This window comes from Prunus dulcis, chromosome 1 (genome assembly GCF_902201215.1).
Source record: "Prunus dulcis chromosome 1, ALMONDv2, whole genome shotgun sequence".
Lineage (NCBI taxonomy): Eukaryota > Viridiplantae > Streptophyta > Magnoliopsida > Rosales > Rosaceae > Prunus > Prunus dulcis.
The window spans coordinates 21682877-21703787 of NC_047650.1; the positions used below are offsets into that span (position 1 = coordinate 21682877).

The following is a 20911-nucleotide window of genomic DNA, read 5'->3' on the forward strand; positions in this document are numbered from 1 at the left end:
TATTAATTTTATATATATTTAAAATTGGCCTCTTTTTAAAGATCTCTTTGAAACCACTTTAATTTTTTAAATTCTTATTGTAATTAAATTTATTCATTTTATTTTATTCAATCATTTTAAAAAATATTTAAAAAAATATTGTTTTTAATTTGTAAGCTATTGAACTGCACCATTGCAAGTGAAACTGCAGTTCAGTTCAATAGCTGTAAAAAAAAGTTCAATAAATTGAACTAAACTGTTGAGTAACAATTGCAAATGCTCTTAACTTGAAGGAGGAAGTCATGGCTAAATTTGAAAGAGTACGTTGCCTATGTATCTCCAACTGATTCGAGCGCAAAATTAAGAGAATTAATTTCCCTATGTTGGTATTAATTCGACAAAGTACTGTTATTACTTGATCAAATAGTCGCTACTAGTTTCATCAACAAATTGCTTGTAGTTTTACGGAAGGAGAGGTGGTTACATTATAGTTATTGCAGATTTCCGCTGTATTATAATGATTTTGGTTGGGGAGAGACCTACATGGGAGGGACCTTCAAGAACCTTCTATGTTAGGTCAACACCAAAGAGGCTCACGAAATATTCGTTTTTAATATTTTGATTTGTACTATTTGAACGGACCATATGTGTTATAAAACTAATCTATTAAAATCTCAAGTGGGTACAAAACAATTAGGGGTGTAACAATAAATTTGATTTTATTCAAGAGTAGGCACTTCCCGCGTCACGTTTTTCTGAGACTTGTGGTCACCAACTTTTGTAACAATAAATTTGATTTGATAAGAAATATAGAAAGAAAGTGAATGCTTATTTATTTATTTTTTTAGTACAATAGGTAAAATCTTTCTTCAGTTTTCTATAATTCTATATATTTTCTAATGAAAGAAAGAGACGCAAAACATTGGCAGAATATAATTCTAATATATATATATATATATATATATATATATATAAGTGTTATGTGGGGTGAGGGGTGGAAAATATGCTTGCCTTGGTTGCGTATGTGTTTGTAGAACAGATGGTAAGAGCTGCATTTACATATTATTATAACAGAGAGAAAAAAAGAAGGATTAAACCAGCTGAGGATCATGACAAAAACCGAAGATTCAGTTAGATTTTCTTCCAGCAAATCACTGAAATTTTCTGCGACCCTATCCAACTAGATTTTGCTCTCCCTCTGAACCTATATTCTTGACTCACATGAATAAGCAGCCTCAAAATTATACCATTTACATATTCTGGTGTTGAGCGATTTCCACAGCAACTCCAAACGTCAGAGAAAATGTGAAAAAAAATAAACTCCAAAAATAAGGCAACGTTTAACACATTTGGCACTGCTCAGGCTTCCTGTTTTGCATGGAAAGTCTGCATCAGCTTCAGCTAGCCAATGTATCATATAAACTGCATATACAGTAATATAAGGCAACACATAAAACTGTAAGCATTGACAATTGTAATAGTCATTATCATAATTATTAAAGTCAAAGAAATGAAAATTAATAATTGCTGATGTTTCAATGGACTTAATGCAGATGTGCAATCTTATATATTAAGTCTTCCTGCTGCAAATCCAATAAATCTTATAGAGCAATCCTATAGCTATAGCAGGAACAATAAATGGCCCAGGAGATGAAAATTGAGATTGTCAAGAAGGAAACCATAAAACCATCTTCCCCAACTCCCCACAACCTCAAAAGTTTCAAGCTCTCTCTTTTAGATCAGCTTTCTCCTGTAGCATATGGTCCTTTGGTTCTTTTCTACCCCAACAATGTCAGTGAGGTTACATTAACAGAGGAAAGGTCGCATCAGCTAAAGAAATCACTCTCAGAAGCCTTAACTCGCTTCTATCCACTTGCTGGAAGAATAAAAGATAACCTGTTTATTGAATGTAATGATGAGGGGGCTGTCTATGTTGAAGCTCGAGTCAACGCCCTTCTGTCGAACTTCCTCGATCAACCCAACTTGGAAATACTAAAATTGCTTCTTCCCATTAAGGTTGAATCCCCTGAAGCAGCCACAGGGTGCCTGCTGCTTGTTCAAGCCAGTTTTTTTGAGTGTGGAGGATTGGCCATAGGTGTGTGCATGTCACACAAGCTTGCTGATGCATCAACTTTGAGCACATTCATCAAAGTTTGGGCTGCCACAGCTCTTGGCCTTGGTCACACTGTGGTACCAGATTTCAGTGCAGCAACCCGATACCCGCCTAGAGATTTCTCAGCACAGAGTCCTGCAGCTGCCGTGGAGATGAAGATAGTCAAGTGTGTCACAAAGAGATTTGTGTTTGATGGTCCAAAGATGAGAGCTCTTAAAGCTAAAGTCACTAGTGGAAGTGTGCAGAGACCTACAAGAGTTGAAGCTGTAACAGGCCTCATTTGGAATTGTGCAAGGAGGGCGTCAAATCTAAGTTCAGGGATTTCCAAGTTATCAATGGTGTCACAATCTGTCAACATACGCAAAAGGGTTGTGCCACGATTGCCACAAACCTCAATTGGAAACCTTGCGGGGTACTACACTGCAATGGCAGAAGAGAGTGGAATAGAGTTGAACTCCTTGGAATTGGTTTCTCGACTGAGGAAGGGGATGGTTGAATTTAATGAAAACCATTACAAGAGATTGCAAGGGGACAATGTGTTTGAAGCTATATGTGAGTATTTTAAGGAGATAGGAAACATTATGAGAAGAGATGACATAAACTTGTTTATCTGTACAAGTTTATGCAACTTTGGAATATATGAGATTGATTTTGGGTGGGGAAAGCCAATTTGGGTGAGCATCCCTGGTGGTGTAGTCAAGAATGTTGCTATTTTGATTGACACAAAGGAGGGTGATGGAGTAGATGCATGGATAAGTTTAAGTGAGGAAGACATGGCCTTATTTGAACGTGACCCAGAACTTCTTGCTTTTGCTTCTTTAAATCCTAGTGTATTTGGACCTGTAACAAGGAGATCTTCTCTTTAGTTTCTTAGGATTTATTTGGTGTTTTTGCTGGTTTTTCTCTTCTTGTTTTGGAATAAGAATTTGCTGTTTGAAATTGAATAAATGCAACTCTGCAATGCCAAGGAACTCTACACTTACGGTATAAGTAACTGTCTAAGCTCACGCCTCACACAAAACACCATTTTAAGAGGTTTTCCAAATATGCTTCACTTTTCAACAGAAATCGAAGACAGAGCAATACCCTACAAAACCTAGGAAATGCTACATTAGTGGGACAAATTGAAAACCTCAAATAGCTTTACAAAATTTAATTGGACCCAAGAACATGGTCATAATTGGACCCAACAATTGAGGTTCATGCACATTCTATACAAAATATTTAAGACGGATCTCTATAGGCCCTTGCTCATGGAAGATCTCCTCAAAAATTCTGTAACCAATTTGGAGAATGCAGAAGAACTATCCTCAAGTAACCGAGCTGGAGAATCATACTCTAAAACCCTGCCTGTATGAATCAAAGGTTAATAAAATCTTTTAAATCATGTCACCTAATCAATATTAAGTTTTTCAATCATCCGTAAATGTTATTTCTGACCAGGTTTCAATATTAATATGCTTCAACTATAATATCTGCTCAAGTGGAATTTTCTATCCATTTTGGAACATATCTACAGAGCAGGTTAAACAAACAGTACCTTCATCAAGAAGTAAAACCAGGTCATTGTCGAGAACCGTAGGAATCCGGTGAGCCACAGTGATCACAGTGCATCCACTCGTTTCTTTTCTTATTGTCTGCTGAATTAGAGTATCTGTTGCTGTATCAATAGAAGCTGTAGCCTCATCCAAGACGAGAATTTTCCTTTTCTTTAAAAGCACTCGGGCCAGGCAAACAAGCTGCCTCTGTCCAACACTCCAGTTTTCTCCATCTTCAGCAACTGTTCAGTGTTTGAACGAATAAAAATATAAAAACTGAACTGCTTTGGTTGCTCATATGATTTAGTAGATTATTAGATCTCCATACCAGGTGTATCAAGAAGCCTTTGGTCCTGCCTAACGATCTCCGCCAGTCGACATTGATTCAGAACCTGTGTTATTGAATTATATAAGTAACAATACCACAAAATATCATTCTTTCAAATAAAGACTTTGATCCTAACCTCCCCGAGTGCTTGATCAGAATGTTGTTGCAAAGGATCCAGATTGTTCCTCATTGTTCCTTGAAATAAAGTTGGGTCTTGTGGAATAATGCTCAACCTTGACCTTAAGTCCTGCAGACCTATCTTAGAAATGTCAACACCATCAATAAGAATCTGCCCTCCTGAGGGTTCCACTATCCTGAAGAGCGCTTGGATCAAAGTGGACTTTCCACTCCCTGTCCTGCCTACGACTCCTATTTTCTTCCCTCCAGGGAAGGTGCAAGTGATCCCTTTGAGAACAGTTGGGAGAGCTGGATTATATTGCACACGAAGGTTTTCGATTTCAATTTTTCCTGCCATTGGCCATTCAGGAACTGGTCTGTTGTCTTCAATCACTAGTGGTTCTTCAATTGGTATCTTTGTGAACTGAAGAATTCTCTCCACTGATATCATTTTGTTTTCTACATTGCATGTATTCCATATCACCCAAGCTTGCAGAACATTTAGGTTCAAACCATAAGTAGCAGCCAAACCTGCCAAACCTGAGACCGAAGCAACATTGACAGTTAACTTTTAAAGCTTATGGTGTTAATATTTCCTCATATTTCATCAGGGATTGGAGGGGCTTACTAGGATCAATGGCAGACCTAGTGTCACGGGATGAGCGAGCGGCGCTGCGCGGCGGAAGCGAAACACAAATTCTCGCCACTCAAAGCACACCCGTGCGGCCCAGGATCCCTTCGGATCCCAGTCAGCCTTCTCCCACTTCATGATATTCATGACTCTCACAACTCCGCGAGAGGTTTACCTTCAAGTGTCATCTCTTACTAGACAACGAGTCACACTACCGTGTGACAATACAATCACTCCGCATCCGGCAATGAACCCTCGACGCCCATACATCAAGCGTTGCATAAGACACGTCAACTGCATCGACCACGTCGCATGCTTTCCTCATGTCTCGCTCATGTCCAAGTCAAGACATAGCGATCTAACACACCATCGGTTTACCCACACTTCTGTCGGTCATTCCTTTAGCATTCACGATAGCCCACATCCTCAAGCTATACATGCAAGCTGTCATACTTGCATGTCGCCCAAGCCTTGGCGACATATATATTCCGAATGTCCCACATAACCATCTATGCATTGCATGGAGTCGCAACCCATGCGTACCGGCATCCGAATATCTTCCTTCAATATTAGACAAGGCCGAACCCAAGCCAAGTCCATCGAGTATTGTCAAATGTCTCGCAAGCCGATGGCATAGCGAATGCCATATGTTGACCTCACTCTTTCCAACGATGCGCAATACTAACGGCCCCGCGTGTTCGTACTGTCCTCGGGAATTCCTTTCCTTCGGAGGCACAGATTATCCTTCAACAATCTTATGCCAGCCCTTATGACTATCTCCAATGTCATAAGGATGCTCGCTTAGTGCCACAAGGGTGTAAGCACCAGGGGTGGTGGAGAGCATGACACCATGTCACCCCCTATATAGCATTTTATGCATTTAGCCTTCTGCCAGGAGGGAACATCACCTATGCACGAGGAGTCATAATTGGGCATAACTCTTTCATACGAACTCCGAATGGCGAACCGTCAGTTGCGTATCCTGCGTCTCGACATCACGAACATTTCGGTATTCTTGGTTCCCTCAGGTTCCTTCCGTAACCTTCGGAAATACCCAAAATACCCTTCACAAGTGCAACTTGGCCAACACCAACCATTCTAGCTCTTAAGCTATCGCCCATCCACACTTGGACTACCTCATAAGCGCATAGATGTCCCAACGGAGTCACGGTAACACTTGTCTAAGTGCGACCCGTGACACTAGGCAGGCTGACCAAGATGATAAGAACAATGAAGTAAACGAGGTTGAACAGAAAATTGGTCCGAACGGACAGCCATTCCATTGTGCCATAATTGTAAAGGACTATGGGGGAATAATTGTTGGCGTGACTTGTGGATATTGACTTACTTTCCTAACACACCAAGAATTCCTATTATAATTTTAATTGATTTACTTTAATTTCTGATTTTCTACTGTAAATAGATTTAGAAATTTATTATTTACTTGTCCATTCAGGTTTCGTTGTATTATAAATATGACCTCCTATAAGGAAAAGAATACACAGAAAATTCCCACAAACAAATATTCTCTCATAGTTTTCATATTTTAGCATGGTATCAGAGCAGCGATCTTGGAATTGCTGACTCTAGTTTCAAACCCCGCCGCTGCTATGGGGGTTGATGATTTTTTCAACCCTCATGGAGGTAGCACCACCGACTCCTTCTCTCATTCTCAACCAACCATCGTTGAGTTGAGTGCCCAGATGGCTCCGCTCCTACAGATGCAGACTTTGACCCCGAACCCGATCCAGAATCAGGATCCTCTTTTGACGACCCCGACCCCGACCCCGACTATGACGACGATGACCCCGACCTCGACTCCGAAGACGACCCCGACCCCCACTCCGATGATGACCCTAACCCCGAATTTGTCTCTGATTTAGACCCTGATCCCGATTTCAACTTCGACTCCGGCCCCGACTCAGGCTCAGATTCCGATCCAAATTCCTACTCAACATGTATCCTATGCATCTTTCGCTGCACAGATTATGACTTCTAGACTAACGACCCCGATACATGGACCAGATTGCGCATATTGTGGTGATCCGAGACACACTTGTGAGACTTGTTTTAAATCGCATGGCTACCCCAATTGGTGGGCTACTCTTACAGATCGAGGACAATGCAATATGACCAATAATGGTACTGGTTATGGATTCCATACTTCCGATAAGATTGATTCCAAGAGCTGGATAATTGATTCCGGTGCAACCGATCATATGACGTTTGATCCTGATGATTTTCTGAATACTACACAACCTCGACGAACCTGTATTGCAAATGCCAATGGTGTTACTTATCCTGTGACAGGGGCTGGCCCTGTTGCACTCTCATCCTCTCTCACACTGTCTAATACTTTACTTGTTCCATCTTTATCCACTAAATTGTTGTCAGTTAGTCAGCTTACTGAACAATTGAATTGTTGTGTACTCATTTACCCGAGTTTTTGTTTGCTTCAGATATTCACACTAAGGAGATTCTTGGTCGTGGTACTAAGAGAGGGGGGCTATATTATGTCGATGACTTCAGTCCCGGCATGGCTAACAGCGTGACACATCCCTTTGATAGCAAACAAAAGCAAATCTGGTTGTGGCACCGTCGATTGGGACATCCGTCTTTTAGTTATATGAAGCATCTTATACCAGATTTATTCTCAGTTTTCAAGGACTCTGACTTCACATGTGATACTTGTATTTTGGCCAAGAGTCACCGTGTGCCCTACCCGTTGAGTACGAACAAGTGTACTACTCCATTTACGTTAATTCACTCTGATGTCTGGGGACCTTCTCCTATCATTGCTCCTTCTGGTGTTCGATGGTTTGTCACATTCATCGATGATTGTACACGGATGACATGGCTTTATTTGCTGAAGAATAAAAACGAAGTGTTTTCCCGTTTTCAGTCCTTCCACAAACAGATGAAAACTCAGTTTAATGCTCAAATCCAGATTCTTCGCTCAGAAAATGGTGGAGAATTTGTCAATCATGACTTTCAGACTTACTTCCAACAACATGGAATTATCCATGAGACGACTTGTCCTCAGACACCACAACAAAATGGTGTTGCTGAACGAAAGAATCGACATCTTCTTGAAACCGCCCGAGCACTTTTGATTGGCGCTCATGTTCCTCGCCATCACTGGGATGATGCTATTGTCACCGCAGTTCATCTGATCAACCGCATGCCTTCTGGTGTACTGACCTTTAAAACTCCCTTACAGGTGCTTGCACAACACAGACCTCTGCCTTCTGTTTTGGTACTCACACCCCGAATCTTTGGATGTGTGGCTTTCGTTCATCTCCACAAAAATCAACGTAGCAAACTTGATCCATGTGTGCTTCGTTGTGTTTTTGTGGGTTATGCCACTCATCAGAAAGGCTACCGCTGTTATCACCCTCCTACCCAACGAACCTATGTCACTTTGGATGTGACCTTTCTGGAATCTGAGCTGTTCTTCCATGACCCATCATCCAATTCTACACTTCAGGGGAGATACGAAGTGAAGAGCAGAATTGGAGCAACTTGGAAAATAAAGAAATTCTCCTTTGTACAGAAATGATTGATCATTCCGAGTCTGGAGCACGAGATTACTCTCTGTCGAAAAGCGACCAATCGCCCATTCATAGCGATCAATTGCCTGACCCACCTGATCCATGCGAAGATATTTCTGATCCGAGTCTCACACCTACAGACAATACAGAACAACAAGATGAAGACCCCCCCTCTAACTCAACAGTACCAACAGACCAATCTCCTGAGAATATCCTTGAGGTAACTACTCCTACTAGACTTGTGCATTTAGATGATAAAACTATTGGATATCAATTACCTTTCAGGCAAAATCGTGGGAAGCCACCAAACCGTTATTCACCTGATATTGGCAAGACATCCAAGTATCCAATTGCAAATCATGTATCCACTGAGAAGCTGTCTGAACCACTCAAGGCTTTTGTGCATCAGTTGTCTGCTATCCATATTCCAACCAAGGTCTCTGAAGCATTGAAAGATCCTAAGTGGGTCCAAGCTATAAAAGAGGAGATGAAAGCTCTTGAGAAAAATCAGACTTGGACATTGGAGACTATACCTCGAGGAAAAAAGACTATCGGATGTAGATGGGTGTTTACTATAAAACACAATGCAGATGGATCTATCGAGCGATACAAGGCAAGACTTGTGGCAAAAGGATACACACAGACCTATGGTATAGACTATGAAGAAACCTTTGCTCCAGTTGCAAAGTTAAACACCGTCAGAGTCTTATTGTCCCTTGCAGCTAATTTGGATTGGCCACTACACCAGTTTGATGTAAAGAATGCTTTTCTACATGGCGAACTCACGGAGGAGGTGTACATGGACATTCCTCCTGGATATAATACTACTCAGACTGGAACAGTTTGCAGGTTACGAAAAGCATTGTATGGATTGAAACAGTCACCACGTGCATGGTTTGGACGGTTCACCATGGCAATGAAGAACAATGGTTTCAAACAGTGCAACTCAGATCATACTCTGTTCTTGAAACATCGAAAAGGGAAGGTAACAGCATTAATAATCTATGTTGATGATATGATTATTACTGGGAATGATAAACAGGAAATATCACAGCTACAAGACTATCTGGCTACTGAGTTTGAGATGAAGGATCTAGGTGGACTCAAGTATTTCTTGGGAATTGAGGTGGCTCGATCGCAGCAAGGCATATTTCTCTCTCAAAGGAAATATGTCTTGGACTTGTTGACAGACACAGGAATGCTAGATTGTAAACCTGTGGACACTCCTATTGTTCAGAATCATCATCTTGGAGAATATCCGGATCAAGTCACAACTAACAAAGAAAGATACCAAAGGTTAGTGGGAAGATTGATCTATTTGTCACATACTCGACCAGACATTGCTTATGCGGTGAGCGTTGTCAGTCAATTGATGCACTCTCCAAGTGAAGACCACATGAATGCAGTTCTTCGGATACTTAGATATTTGAAGTTTGCACCTGGAAAAAGACTTATGTTCTCAAAGCATGGTCATCTAAATATTGATGGTTATTCAGATGCAAATTGGGCAGGTAATGTAACAGATAGAAAATCCATATCGGGTTACTTCGCATTCTTGGGAGATAATTTGGTGACATGGAGGAGCAAGAAACAGAATTTAGTAGCTTTATCTAGTGCAGAAGCCGAGTTCAAAGGCATGACTAAAGGGATTTGTGAACTTCTTTGGTTAAGAAAGTTGCTTACTGAACTTGGGTATGAACCTACATCCACAATGAATCTCTTTTGTGACAACAAGGCTGCTATAGCCATTGCACAGAATCTGGTTCAGCATGATCGTACTAAACATGTTGAGGTGGATCGACACTTCATCAAACAAAAGCTTGAGGCTAAAGTGTTTCAGTTTCCTTTTGTGAAATCCGAGGATCAATTGGCGGATATTTTGACAAAGGCGATTTCCAGTAAAGCATTCCACAATTCACTAGATCAATTGGGCATTGGCGACATCTATGCACCAAGGTGAGGGGGAGTGTTGGCGTGACTTGTGGATATTGACTTACTTTCCTTACACACCAAGAATTCCTATTATAATTGTAATTAATTTACTTTAATTCCTGATTTCCTACTGTAACTAGATTTAGGAATTTATTATTTACTTGCCCATTCAGGTTTCGTTGTATTATAAATATGACCTCCTACAATGAGAAGAATACATAGAAAATTCCCACAAACAAATATTCTCTCATAGTTTTCATATTTTAGCAATAATCATCAATCACGTCCATTGTTTTTCATCAATCACGTCCATTGTTTTCATCATAAAACGGTCTTCTTCATTAAAACAATGAACTGTTCCTGCACCTGCGATTGATTCTGAAAAGTGATGTAGAATTGGAGCCTTTCGAATTCCAACCATCCTGGCGAGTTCTCTGGCAGTGGTAATGTAATAAGCCTGCAAAATATATATATATAATAAGATAAATACCTGTGCAACGAGGTACTTGAATATGAGCTCCAAGAAACATTAACTTTCAAATTTTGAAAAAACAATAAACCATTACATTTTACTTGTAGGGAAATATAGTTAAGATTTTCCTTTGTAGGTAGAAGGAGTTTGGTTACAATCAAAATGTTGAAACATGGAAAAATAAATTCAAAATGGGGTTTCTCTTACTTGATACCACATGGAGAGTGCAAAAACGCCAAGGCAAAGAATGAAGACTTGCCAGGCCACTTGAGACATAAGGATGATGATGCTTATTAGCTGGACGAGGGCAAATACCAATCCAGCTAATCTATATGGAATGTCCGTGTCTACTGTGCTTTGATCCGTAGAACACTGTAACAATTAATATGTTTTTGGAAAGGAAAATAAGAGTTAGAACTTGATATATACTTCAAAGAGTAGAGTCTATTAAACTTCCAAACAGGAAAGAAAATACATCAAAAGTTTAATAACCCAACCCCTCTATCGCTTAATTAAAAAAACTTTAATAATTTTCTATTATATCAATTAATTTAATTGGTCAAACTCGAAGAAAGAGTACACCCAACTGTAATTATCAAATTCGAGTGGGACTAGTAGTTAATCTGTTAAAGGATACAAAATCTATAATTTTTTTTAATTATAAAAGGCATTTTATTTGCCCCCTTTTTTTAATCAATTAGTTACAAAACAAAATTTTAATGATTCTGAATAACCGAATTACAATTACAATAAATAGTTTTCATGGGTCAAGTTATGCGCTTTATGATCTGTTTTTGGTGTAATTATTTATCCTCGCTCTATAGATATAAAAGATATAAATAAATTATTGTAATACGTAATAATTAGAATGCAAATTTTATTTGGTTTTTCTTTTTGGGTAATCGTCAAGGTTCTTTGCTGTGGTCAAAATAAGAACATAATGAACCAAATCAACATAAGAAGTCACTTCTACCTTATTCATGTTTCCTCAAAGATAAAATGAAGGTTCAATTAGATTCAATCAATTTGAAACTTGGTTTGCTGTTTGTGGTTGGTCTTGTAACTCCAAGTTGTTTTCCGTCTGTTTCAAAAAAAAAATTCTGAATGTTTGGTTTCATTTTCTATTTGACTGTGATAATAGGATCTAGGCAGATTTTTTTGTCCAACATTGTTTGCATAATTTTGTTGTTATCGACGTAATTAAGTGTACCAATGTCCAGTCCAATCCCATGAAGTATCAGTATTTGTAGAGAAACTTGGCATTCCTTGAATATTTTCAGTGTTTCTTGCTGCCATTGATCTTACCCAGTGCTTTGAGTAAACGTTGTAGATGGAAGATCATAACTTTCAACCTTTTAGAATTATTATCTTCTCTGTTCTCCTTAGATTGCCGTGAATTAACATTGTTGATAAATAAAGTGAGATTGGATATCATGTTCCAAATCTTACCATCTACTGCTATTTTTGGGAAGGTAGCTTGAAATTTTGTTCCTATCTTTTTTCTATGTTAAAACAAAATAAACATGCTTCTAGCTCAATGAAAATTCTGTAATTTGCACAGGAATCTGAAAAATATAAACATTCTTTTTCTCTGGAGTTTGGGTCACTTCCAACTTGCTTTCTTTGATTTTGCTTCAATTTGAGATGGATTTGGGGTTCAATTTTGACTGGGTTAGGGTCAGACAAAGGGAGAGTTGGGTTCGATTAAGACAAAGGGTGAGGAGTTTGATAGATGTCTTGGAATTTTATTTCAATATGAGAAATTTCTGTGCAGCTTATGCTCAGCTAATTTCTATGTATAGATAACTAGCTTCTTGGTAAAGATTACCTTTGTTACTCATTCCTTAGTTATATGTTTTTTGGACTTTCTTGATCAATTATTATGCTTCCCACTGAAAGCAAATATAGGAAATTATCACATGCACTGTCAAAACCTTTTTCTTTTTCACTTTTCAAATTGTGAATCACAATATGAGTTGCAAAAACAAGATGAGCAGATAGTTATTGATGTGTAAGACGTGTGCTTCGTTTGGGGTTCAATTTAGTTTTAGTTGGCTTGATTAGATTGGTTATTTGGCTTTTAAGTTTGATAATTGTTGGGTTTTCTTTTCCTTATTTTTTTGTGTTTAGGATTTTTTTTAATTTCTCATTTTTATTCTTTTTTAATTTCCATGAGTTTAGACTTACTGCAGAATAAATTAACTCCTAAGTTTTATTAATTGAAAGATAGAGACGCAAAACATTGACAGAATATAATTCATATATATATATATATATGCCTGCCTTGGTTGCGTGTATGTTTGCAGAACAGATGGTATGAGCTGCATTTACATATTATTATAACAGAGAGAAAAAAAGAATGATTAAACCAGCTGCGGATCATGACAAAAACCGAAGATACAGTTAGATTTTTTTTTTTCAGCAAATCACTGAACGTCTGCAAAACAAGATCCATCCATATCTCCACGCCTGAGCCTCCCAATATATAATTAGCATTCACTCAGATGTTCAGGCTAGCCAATGTATAATATAAACTGCATATACAGTAATATAAGGCAACACATAAAACTGTAAGCATTGACAATTGTAATAGTCATTATCATAATTATTAAAGTCAAAGAAATGAAAATTAATAATTGCTGATGTTTCCATGGACTTAATGCAGATGTGCAATCTTATATATTAAGTCTTCCTGCTGCAAATCCAATAAATCTTATAGAGCAATCCTATAGCTATAGCAGGAACAATAAATGGCCCAGGAGATGAAAATTGAGATTGTCAAGAAGGAAACCATAAAACCATCTTCCCCAACTCCCCACAACCTCAAAAGTTTCAAGCTCTCTCTTTTAGATCAGCTTTCTCCTGTAGCATATGGTCCTTTGGTTCTTTTCTACCCCAACAATGTCAGTGAGGTTACATTAACAGAGGAAAGGTCGCATCAGCTAAAGAAATCACTCTCAGAAGCCTTAACTCGCTTCTATCCACTTGCTGGAAGAATAAAAGATAACCTGTTTATTGAATGTAATGATGAGGGGGCTGTCTATGTTGAAGCTCGAGTCAACGCCCTTCTGTCGAACTTCCTCGATCAACCCAACTTGGAAATACTAAAATTGCTTCTTCCCATTAAGGTTGAATCCCCTGAAGCAGCCACAGGGTGCCTGCTGCTTGTTCAAGCCAGTTTTTTTGAGTGTGGAGGATTGGCCATAGGTGTGTGCATGTCACACAAGCTTGCTGATGCATCAACTTTGAGCACATTCATCAAAGTTTGGGCTGCCACAGCTCTTGGCCTTGGTCACACTGTGGTACCAGATTTCAGCGCAGCAACCCGATACCCGCCTAGAGATTTCTCAGCACAGAGTCCTGCAGCTGCCATGGAGATGAAGATAGTCAAGCGTGTCACAAAGAGATTTGTGTTTGATGGTCCAAAGATGAGAGCTCTTAAAGCTAAAGTCACTAGTGGAAGTGTGCAGAGACCTACAAGAGTTGAGGCTGTAACAGGCCTCATTTGGAATTGTGCAAGGAAGGCGTCAAAACTAAGTTCAGGGATTTCCAAGTTATCAATGGTGTCACAATCTGTCAACATACGCAAAAGGGTTGTGCCACGATTGCCACAAACCTCAATTGGAAACCTTGTGGGGTACTACACTGCAATGGCAGAGGAGAGTGGAATAGAGTTGAACTCCATGGAATTGGTTTCTCGACTGAGGAAGGGGATGGTTGAATTTAATGAAATCCATTCCAAGAGATTGCAAGGGGACATTGTGTTTGAAGCTATATGCGAGTATTTTAAGGAGATAGAAAACATTATGAGAAGAGATGACATAAACTTGTTTATCTGTACAAGTTTATGCAACTTTGGAATATATGAGATTGATTTTGGGTGGGGAAAGCCAATTTGGGTGAACATACCTTTTGATATACTCAAGAATTTTGCTAGTTTGATTGACACAAAGGAGGGTGATGGAGTAGATGCATGGATAAGTTTAAGTGAGGAAGACATGGCCTTATTTGAACGTGACCCGGAACTTCTTGCTTTCGCTTCTTTAAATCCAAATGTATTTGGACCTGTAACAAGGAGATCTTCTCTTTAGTTTCTTAGGATTTATTCGATGTTTTTGCTGGTTTTTCTCTTCTTGTTCTGGAATAAGAATTTTCTGTTTGAAATTGAATAAATGCAACTCTGCAATGCCAAGGAACTCTACACTTTCTGGTATAAGTTAACTGTTTAAGCTCACGCCTCACACAAAACACCATTTTAAGAGGTTTTCCAAATATGCTTCACTTTTCAATGGAAATCGAAGACAGAGCAATACCCTATAAAACCTTGGAAATGCTACATTAGTGGGACAAATTGAAAACCTCAAATAGCTTTACAAAATTTAATTGGACCCAAGAACATGGTCATAATTGGACCCAACAATTGAGGTTCATGCACATTCTATACAAAATATTTAAGACGGATCTCTATAGGCCCTTGTTCATGGAAGATCTCCTCAAAAATTCCTCAACCAATTTGGAGAATGCAGAAGAACTATCCTCAAGTAACCGAGCTGGAGAATCATACTCTGAAACCCTGCCTGTATGAATCAAAGAGTTAATAAAATCTTTTAAATCATGTCACCTAATCAATATTAAGTTTTTCAATCATCCGTAAATGTTATTTCGGACCAGGTTTCAATATTAATATGCTTCAACTATAATATCTGCTCACGTGGAATTTTCTATCCATTTTGGAACATATCTACAGAGCAGGTTATACTAACAGTACCTTCATCAAGAACTAAAACCAGGTCATTGTCGATAACCGTAGGAATCCGGTGAGCCACAGTGATCACAGTGCATCCACTCGTTTCTTTTCTTATTGTCTGCTGAATTAGAGTATCTGTTGCTGTATCAATAGAAGCTGTAGCCTCATCCAAGACGAGAATTTTCCTTTTCTTTAAAAGCACTCGGGCCAGGCAAACAAGCTGCCTCTGTCCAACACTCCAGTTTTCTCCATCTTCAGCAACTGTTCAGTGTTTGAACGAATAAAAATATAAAAACTGAACTGCTTTGGTTGCTCATATGATTTCGTAGATTATTAAATCTCCATACCTGGTGTATCAAGAAGCCTTTGGTCCTGCCTAATGATCTCCGCCAGTCGACATTGATTCAGAACCTGTGTTATTGAATTATGTAACTAACAATACCACAATATATCATTCTTGTAAATAAAGACTTTGATCCTAACCTCCCAGAGTTCTTGATCAGAATGTTGTTGCAAAGGATCCAGATTGGTCCTCATGGTTCCTTGAAATAAAGTTGGGTCTTGTGGAATAATGCTCAACCTTGACCTTAAGTCCTGCAGACCTATCTTAGAAATATCAACACCATCAATAAGAATCTGCCCTCCTGAGGGATCCACTATCCTGAAGAGCGCTTGGATCAAAGTGGACTTTCCACTCCCTGTCCTGCCTACGACTCCTATTTTCTTCCCTCCAGGGAAGGTGCAAGTGATCCCTTTGAGAACAGTTGGGAGAGCTGGATTATATTGCACACGAAGGTTTTCGATTTCAATTTTTCCTGCCATTGGCCATTCAGGAACTGGTCTACTGTCTTCAATCACTAGTGGTGCTTCAATTGGTATCTTTGTGAACTGAAGAATTCTCTCCACTGATATCATTTTGTTTTCTACATTGCATGTATTCCATATCACCCAAGCTTGCAGAACATTTAGGTTCAAACCATAAGTAGCAGCCAAACCTGCCAAACCTGAGACCGAAGCAACATTGACAGTTAACTTTTAAAGCTTATGGTGTCAATATTTCCTCATATTTCATCAGGGATTGGAGGGGCTTACTAGGATCAATGGCAGACCTAGGCAGGCTGACCAAGATGATAAGAACAATGAAGTAAACAAGGTTGAACAGAAAATTGGTCCGAACAGACAGCCATTCCATCGTGCCATAATTGTGAAAGACTATGCTGGAATAATCATCAATCAGGTCCATTGTTTTCATCATAAAACGGTCTTCTTGATTGAAACAACGAACTGTTCCTGCACCTGCGATTGATTCTGAAAAGTGATGTAGAATTGGAGCCTTTCGAATTCCAACCATCCTGGCGAGTTCTCTGGCGGTGGTAATGTAATAAGCCTGCAAAATATATATATATATATATAAAACAAGATAAATACCCGTGCACCGAGTTACTTGAATATGAGCTCCAAGAAACATTAACTTTCAAATTTTGAAAAAACAATAAACCATTACATTTTACTTGTTAGGGAAATATGGTTAAGATTTTCCTTGCAGGTAGAAGGAGTTTGCTTACAATCAAAATGTGGAAACATGGAAAAATAAATTCAAAATGGGGTTTCTCTTACTTGATACCACATGGAGAGTGCAAAAACGCCAAGGCAAAGAATGAAGACTTGCCAGGCCACTTGAGACATAAGGATGATGATGCTTATTAGCTGGACGAGGGCAAATACCAATCCAGCTAATCTATATGGAATGTCCGTGTCTACTGTGCTTTGATCCGTAGAACACTGTAACAATTAATATGTTTTTGGAAAGGAAAATCAGAGTTAGAACTTGATATATACTTCAAGAGTAGAGTCTATTAAACTTTCAAACAAGAAAGAAATTTAGAACTGACCCTACTAAGGATTCGACTAGAAAGCGTGGAGTCGAAAAATGAAATTGGTGCTCGGAAAACTGAAGTAATCATTCCAAGGAAGAGACGCTGAGCAGTCTGAAGAGCAATAGTTGCCAGAAAAACTGCCCTTCCCAAAATGAAGATGGAACTCCCAGCAGATAACAGAGCAAACACCCACATCAACCTCTCTTTGCTGACCCTGTCTTCTTTCTCTGTTCCCCAAGCAATCCAGTAATTGCTGCCCATTTGTAGTCCCTGGAAGAGGACTTGACAGACAAGGATGACCGGGACAAGAGCACCTCTATAAGCAGAAGTTACAAAGGTTGAGTAAACACGCCATTTCACTCGACCAGTTTCTGCTTCTTCTTCATGACTTTTTTCTGAAAGGTTCCCATTGTTGATAGCCTCTTTTTCTTCTGAAACCTTTATTAGATTAACTTGATGAGGTCTTCTGTTATCTTGTTGGCATGTGTTAACTTGGTCAAATGATTTTTTATGTACAGACATTTGTCTGACGAGCTCACCGTTGGGATCCGCAATCAAATCCTCATATTTTCCAGACTCAGCAATTTTGCCATCTTTAATTACCTATCAACAATTGAATTGGAAGGAGAGAATTAAGAGACTTGACAAAACATGTTAGTAATAGTATCTGAATAAAGCAGCAAAAGAAATCCAATAACATACCAAGACAAGGTCTGCTGCTTCTAAGAATTCTAATTGGTGGGTAGCATAGATGACAGTCTTCATGGACAAGTGTTGCAAGAGACATTTCTGCAAAACATTCCAATTTCCGATTAAATCCAGTTCTTGAACATAAATATAGCAGTGCACTAACACTATAAGACATGAACATAAATATAGCTATAATGATAAGAAATTTGGCTTGCCTTAAACAAGTGTGTTCCTGTATGTGCATCAACAGCACTGAAAGGATCGTCGAAAATATAAACATCTGAATCACTGTAGACTGCTCTTGCAAGTTGAACTCTTTGCTTTTCTCCCCCACTTAGAGTCATCCCTCTCTCCCCCACTACAGTCAAATCCCCATCTGCCCACGTATTGACATCATGGTCCAAAGCACAAATTTCCAAAACATCCTCATAACAGCCCCTATTCATTTCCTTGCCAAACAACACATTCTCCCTTATTGTTCCAGTTTGAATCCAAGCACTTTGTGAAACATAAGCTTTTGTTCCATAAACCTTTGCTCCTGCCCCAGAAATTTTGGGAATCTCACCAAGTATACTGAGTAGTAGGCTTGACTTGCCAGAACCAACAGAGCCACAAACTGCAACCTTGGATCCTTTCATAATCTTTATCTTCTCCGTTATTTTAATTGTAGGTGTCTTTAAGTCTTGCTCGCTTGTTTTCCATGCATACTCTCCTGGCTCAAGAACAACCGTGACATTGGATACTTTTGAATCATGGCAAGGTATCAGCTTCATTTGATCTTCTTGGACAAACTCTTGGATACGATCAATAGATACTTTTGTCTGAGTAATCATGGAAATGAGCTCTGGGAAGTTGTAGATAGGCTCTCCTAGAATTCTGAACGTAGCTAAAGCAGACAATACCGTACCTATTGTTAAGGGTGTGTTTAGTATTATGCATACACCAAAAGTGGTAACTGAGACTAGAGTTGGTGAAGCCCAGAAGAGAAAGACCACTGCTGAGCTTGTATAAAGGTATCTCTTCAGCAAATTCCTCTCAGTTTCCCTGTGTTGAAGCAGCTTCTTCAAGAATGTAGGCTCCCATGAGTGCAACTTTAAAACTCTGATGTTCTTCAGAATCTCTGATGTTACCTTGATTCTTGAATCCTTCTCTTCCATGATCTTGGAGTGAAGCCATTTTTGCATTTTGGCCAAAGGTGTGTTGCATATCATGATCAAAATTGTGGAAAGAAGAGCAGCAGCAGAGGGGGCGGCCCCAAGATTCCTGTAAAGGATAGCCAAGGCCAAAAACACCTGAACTGGGAGCAACCAAACACCATGAATGTACCAGCAGAAGTCTCCAATTCTTTCTACATCCACATTGATTAAATTAACAATTTTACCATTACTTGGACAAGAATACTTGATGGAGATAGATTTCTGGTAAATCAACAATGTGAGAGCTGCTCGTACTCGTACACCAATTACTTGAGCACCAAAGTACCACTGTCTCTGACTCAATGATTCCAATGTCTTAGCAATGAAGAATGTGAACGCAAGAATCAGTCCATGGTGGATGCTTGAATTGTCATGTTTTTCAAGTAAATAATTTACAAAATTTGTAATTAGGAATGGACCAACATATGATGAAGCCGTATTGACTCCTGCAAAAAAAATGAATAAAAAAATATAAAAACCTGCAGAACAAGAATGAAAATAAAAAGGAGAAACAAAACTGATTCAAGAACAAAGAGTTACCTGCAAAAACAGCATTTATAGCTAATGATTTTCCTATAGCCTGCATTATGGCTTTCGACAATGAAGAGTCTTCCATCTTCTGTTTCCTAAGTGATTCATCGAGCACAGAGGAAGCATTTTTTGCTCTTTCTGAGGGAGGAACATATGGTATATGAGGTAATTCTAGTTTCTGGATTCGACCCCTTCTGAAAAGTGGGTTCAGCCATTGAAATGTAGCCTTGCTCCAAATTCCAGCATTCGCATAAGTATCAGTGTTTTCAGGTGGAGCTTCATCTTCCTTCTCAAGTAATGGTTGCTTAAGGTCATTTTTTTTCTGCGCATCATAGCTAAAAGCATTGAAGCAAAGGAGTATTGACAAAGGAAAAGAAGCGAAATCGACTATGTTAGCCTTCAGAAGAATATGTGGCAAATCTATGGATATGAAGTGAGTGATGAGGTAAAGGCACACATAAAGTAGGTAAAAACTGCAGGCAAAGATCCACCAAATAATGAGGACCCAAGGCCACCTATTCTGCTCACTGTGAGTTCTGTTCTTGGCGTAGAATGTAACTACGGTGGCTAAAATCCAAGTCATGCCAGAGAAGATTGATTTACAACTTACATTTCTACCACCACCCCAATACTCATAAACGCCAAAACCAAGGTAGAAAATTGAGATTAAGGCGTTTGAAAAAATGGTAACCAAAGCAAAAACTTCACATCCTCTGCCTGCTCTATGTATCAAACTGCTGCCATCTCTTCTTCGTCTCATAATATCTAGCAAAACCCACGTCAATAACACTACGAAAAACACTACATTAAAAATCTCCAGCGAGATATCCATGGAGGCCAAGAAGAAGAGCACTGAGGGGAGGAACATAGGCGTGGTAAAGTTGGAATCTTTAGGTTTCTACCTATTCATAGTACATACCAAACATTCCCTTTTTGCACTCATATATTTCATTATTTATTTTCAGTTACGGAATGTTATAAAATCAAAATAATATAGAAACGAACTAAAAAAAAAAGAAAAAAAAAAGGGAAAGCTTTTTGTGAGCCTTGCCTGAATTTCAATGAAAGGAAGGAAATATCGGCTTATCTAACATAATCTTAGAATGCCGATAGTTCCTTCCTTTCTTAACCTCAGTTCTAAAATCCATTAATTTCTATGATGGTATATCTGGAACCTGAATCTTAACCTCAGTTCGTTTCCCTTTCAGC

The 20911-nt window shown here is 38.9% G+C and overlaps 4 protein-coding genes across 4 annotated transcripts; 2 read left to right on the forward strand and 2 right to left on the reverse strand.

Moving 5' to 3' along the window:
* The first annotated feature begins 1617 nt into the window (after positions 1–1617).
* Positions 1618–2959, forward strand: LOC117636591 (BAHD acyltransferase At5g47980-like). Its single transcript, XM_034371169.1, has one exon. It carries the CDS (start codon positions 1618–1620, stop codon positions 2956–2958), a length of 1341 nt encoding a protein of 446 aa, XP_034227060.1. The 3' UTR covers position 2959.
* A 370-nt stretch (positions 2960–3329) lies between these two features.
* On the reverse strand, positions 3330–4853 carry LOC117616388 (ABC transporter C family member 3-like). The gene is made up of 5 exons (XM_034345698.1): positions 4721–4853; positions 4095–4615; positions 3959–4022; positions 3633–3872; positions 3330–3442 (listed from the first exon to the last, which is right to left on the reverse strand). The coding sequence occupies exons 1-5, from the start codon at positions 4851–4853 to the stop codon at positions 3330–3332; spliced, it is 1071 nt and encodes a 356-aa protein (XP_034201589.1).
* Positions 4854–13411: 8558 nt separating this feature from the next.
* LOC117636600 (BAHD acyltransferase At5g47980-like) lies at positions 13412–14752 on the forward strand. Its single transcript, XM_034371180.1, has one exon. The coding sequence runs from the start codon at positions 13412–13414 to the stop codon at positions 14750–14752; it is 1341 nt and encodes a 446-aa protein (XP_034227071.1).
* Positions 14753–15125: 373 nt separating this feature from the next.
* On the reverse strand, positions 15126–20534 carry LOC117616398 (putative ABC transporter C family member 15). Its single transcript, XM_034345709.1, has 10 exons — positions 19712–20534; positions 18191–19617; positions 17988–18074; positions 17301–17888; positions 17026–17190; positions 16501–16795; positions 15892–16412; positions 15756–15819; positions 15430–15669; positions 15126–15238 (listed from the first exon to the last, which is right to left on the reverse strand). Exons 1-10 carry the CDS (start codon positions 20532–20534, stop codon positions 15126–15128), a joined length of 4323 nt encoding a protein of 1440 aa, XP_034201600.1.
* Between the last annotated feature and the right edge of the window lie 377 nt (positions 20535–20911).

Bases quoted from the DNA above. Each gene is read 5' to 3' on its own strand.
- LOC117636591 (XM_034371169.1), top strand. From the start codon at position 1,618: ATGGCCCAGGAGATGAAAATTGAGATTGTCAAGAAGGAAACCATAAAA.
- LOC117616388 (XM_034345698.1), bottom strand. From the start codon at position 4,853: ATGAATATCATGAAGTGGGAGAAGGCTGACTGGGATCCGAAGGGATCC. The intron at 4,616-4,720 runs GTCTGCCATTGA...CTTCGGTCTCAG, and splicing joins CGCTCATCCCGTGACACTAG to GTTTGGCAGGTTTGGCTGCT. The intron at 3,873-3,958 runs GTATGGAGATCT...AACACTGAACAG, and splicing joins AAGGCTTCTTGATACACCTG to TTGCTGAAGATGGAGAAAAC.
- LOC117636600 (XM_034371180.1), top strand. From the start codon at position 13,412: ATGGCCCAGGAGATGAAAATTGAGATTGTCAAGAAGGAAACCATAAAA.
- LOC117616398 (XM_034345709.1), bottom strand. From the start codon at position 20,534: ATGGATATCTCGCTGGAGATTTTTAATGTAGTGTTTTTCGTAGTGTTA. The intron at 15,820-15,891 runs GTTAGGATCAAA...TCAATAACACAG, and splicing joins CTGATCAAGAACTCTGGGAG to GTTCTGAATCAATGTCGACT. The intron at 15,239-15,429 runs GTACTGTTAGTA...TGATTCATACAG, and splicing joins GGTTTTAGTTCTTGATGAAG to GCAGGGTTTCAGAGTATGAT.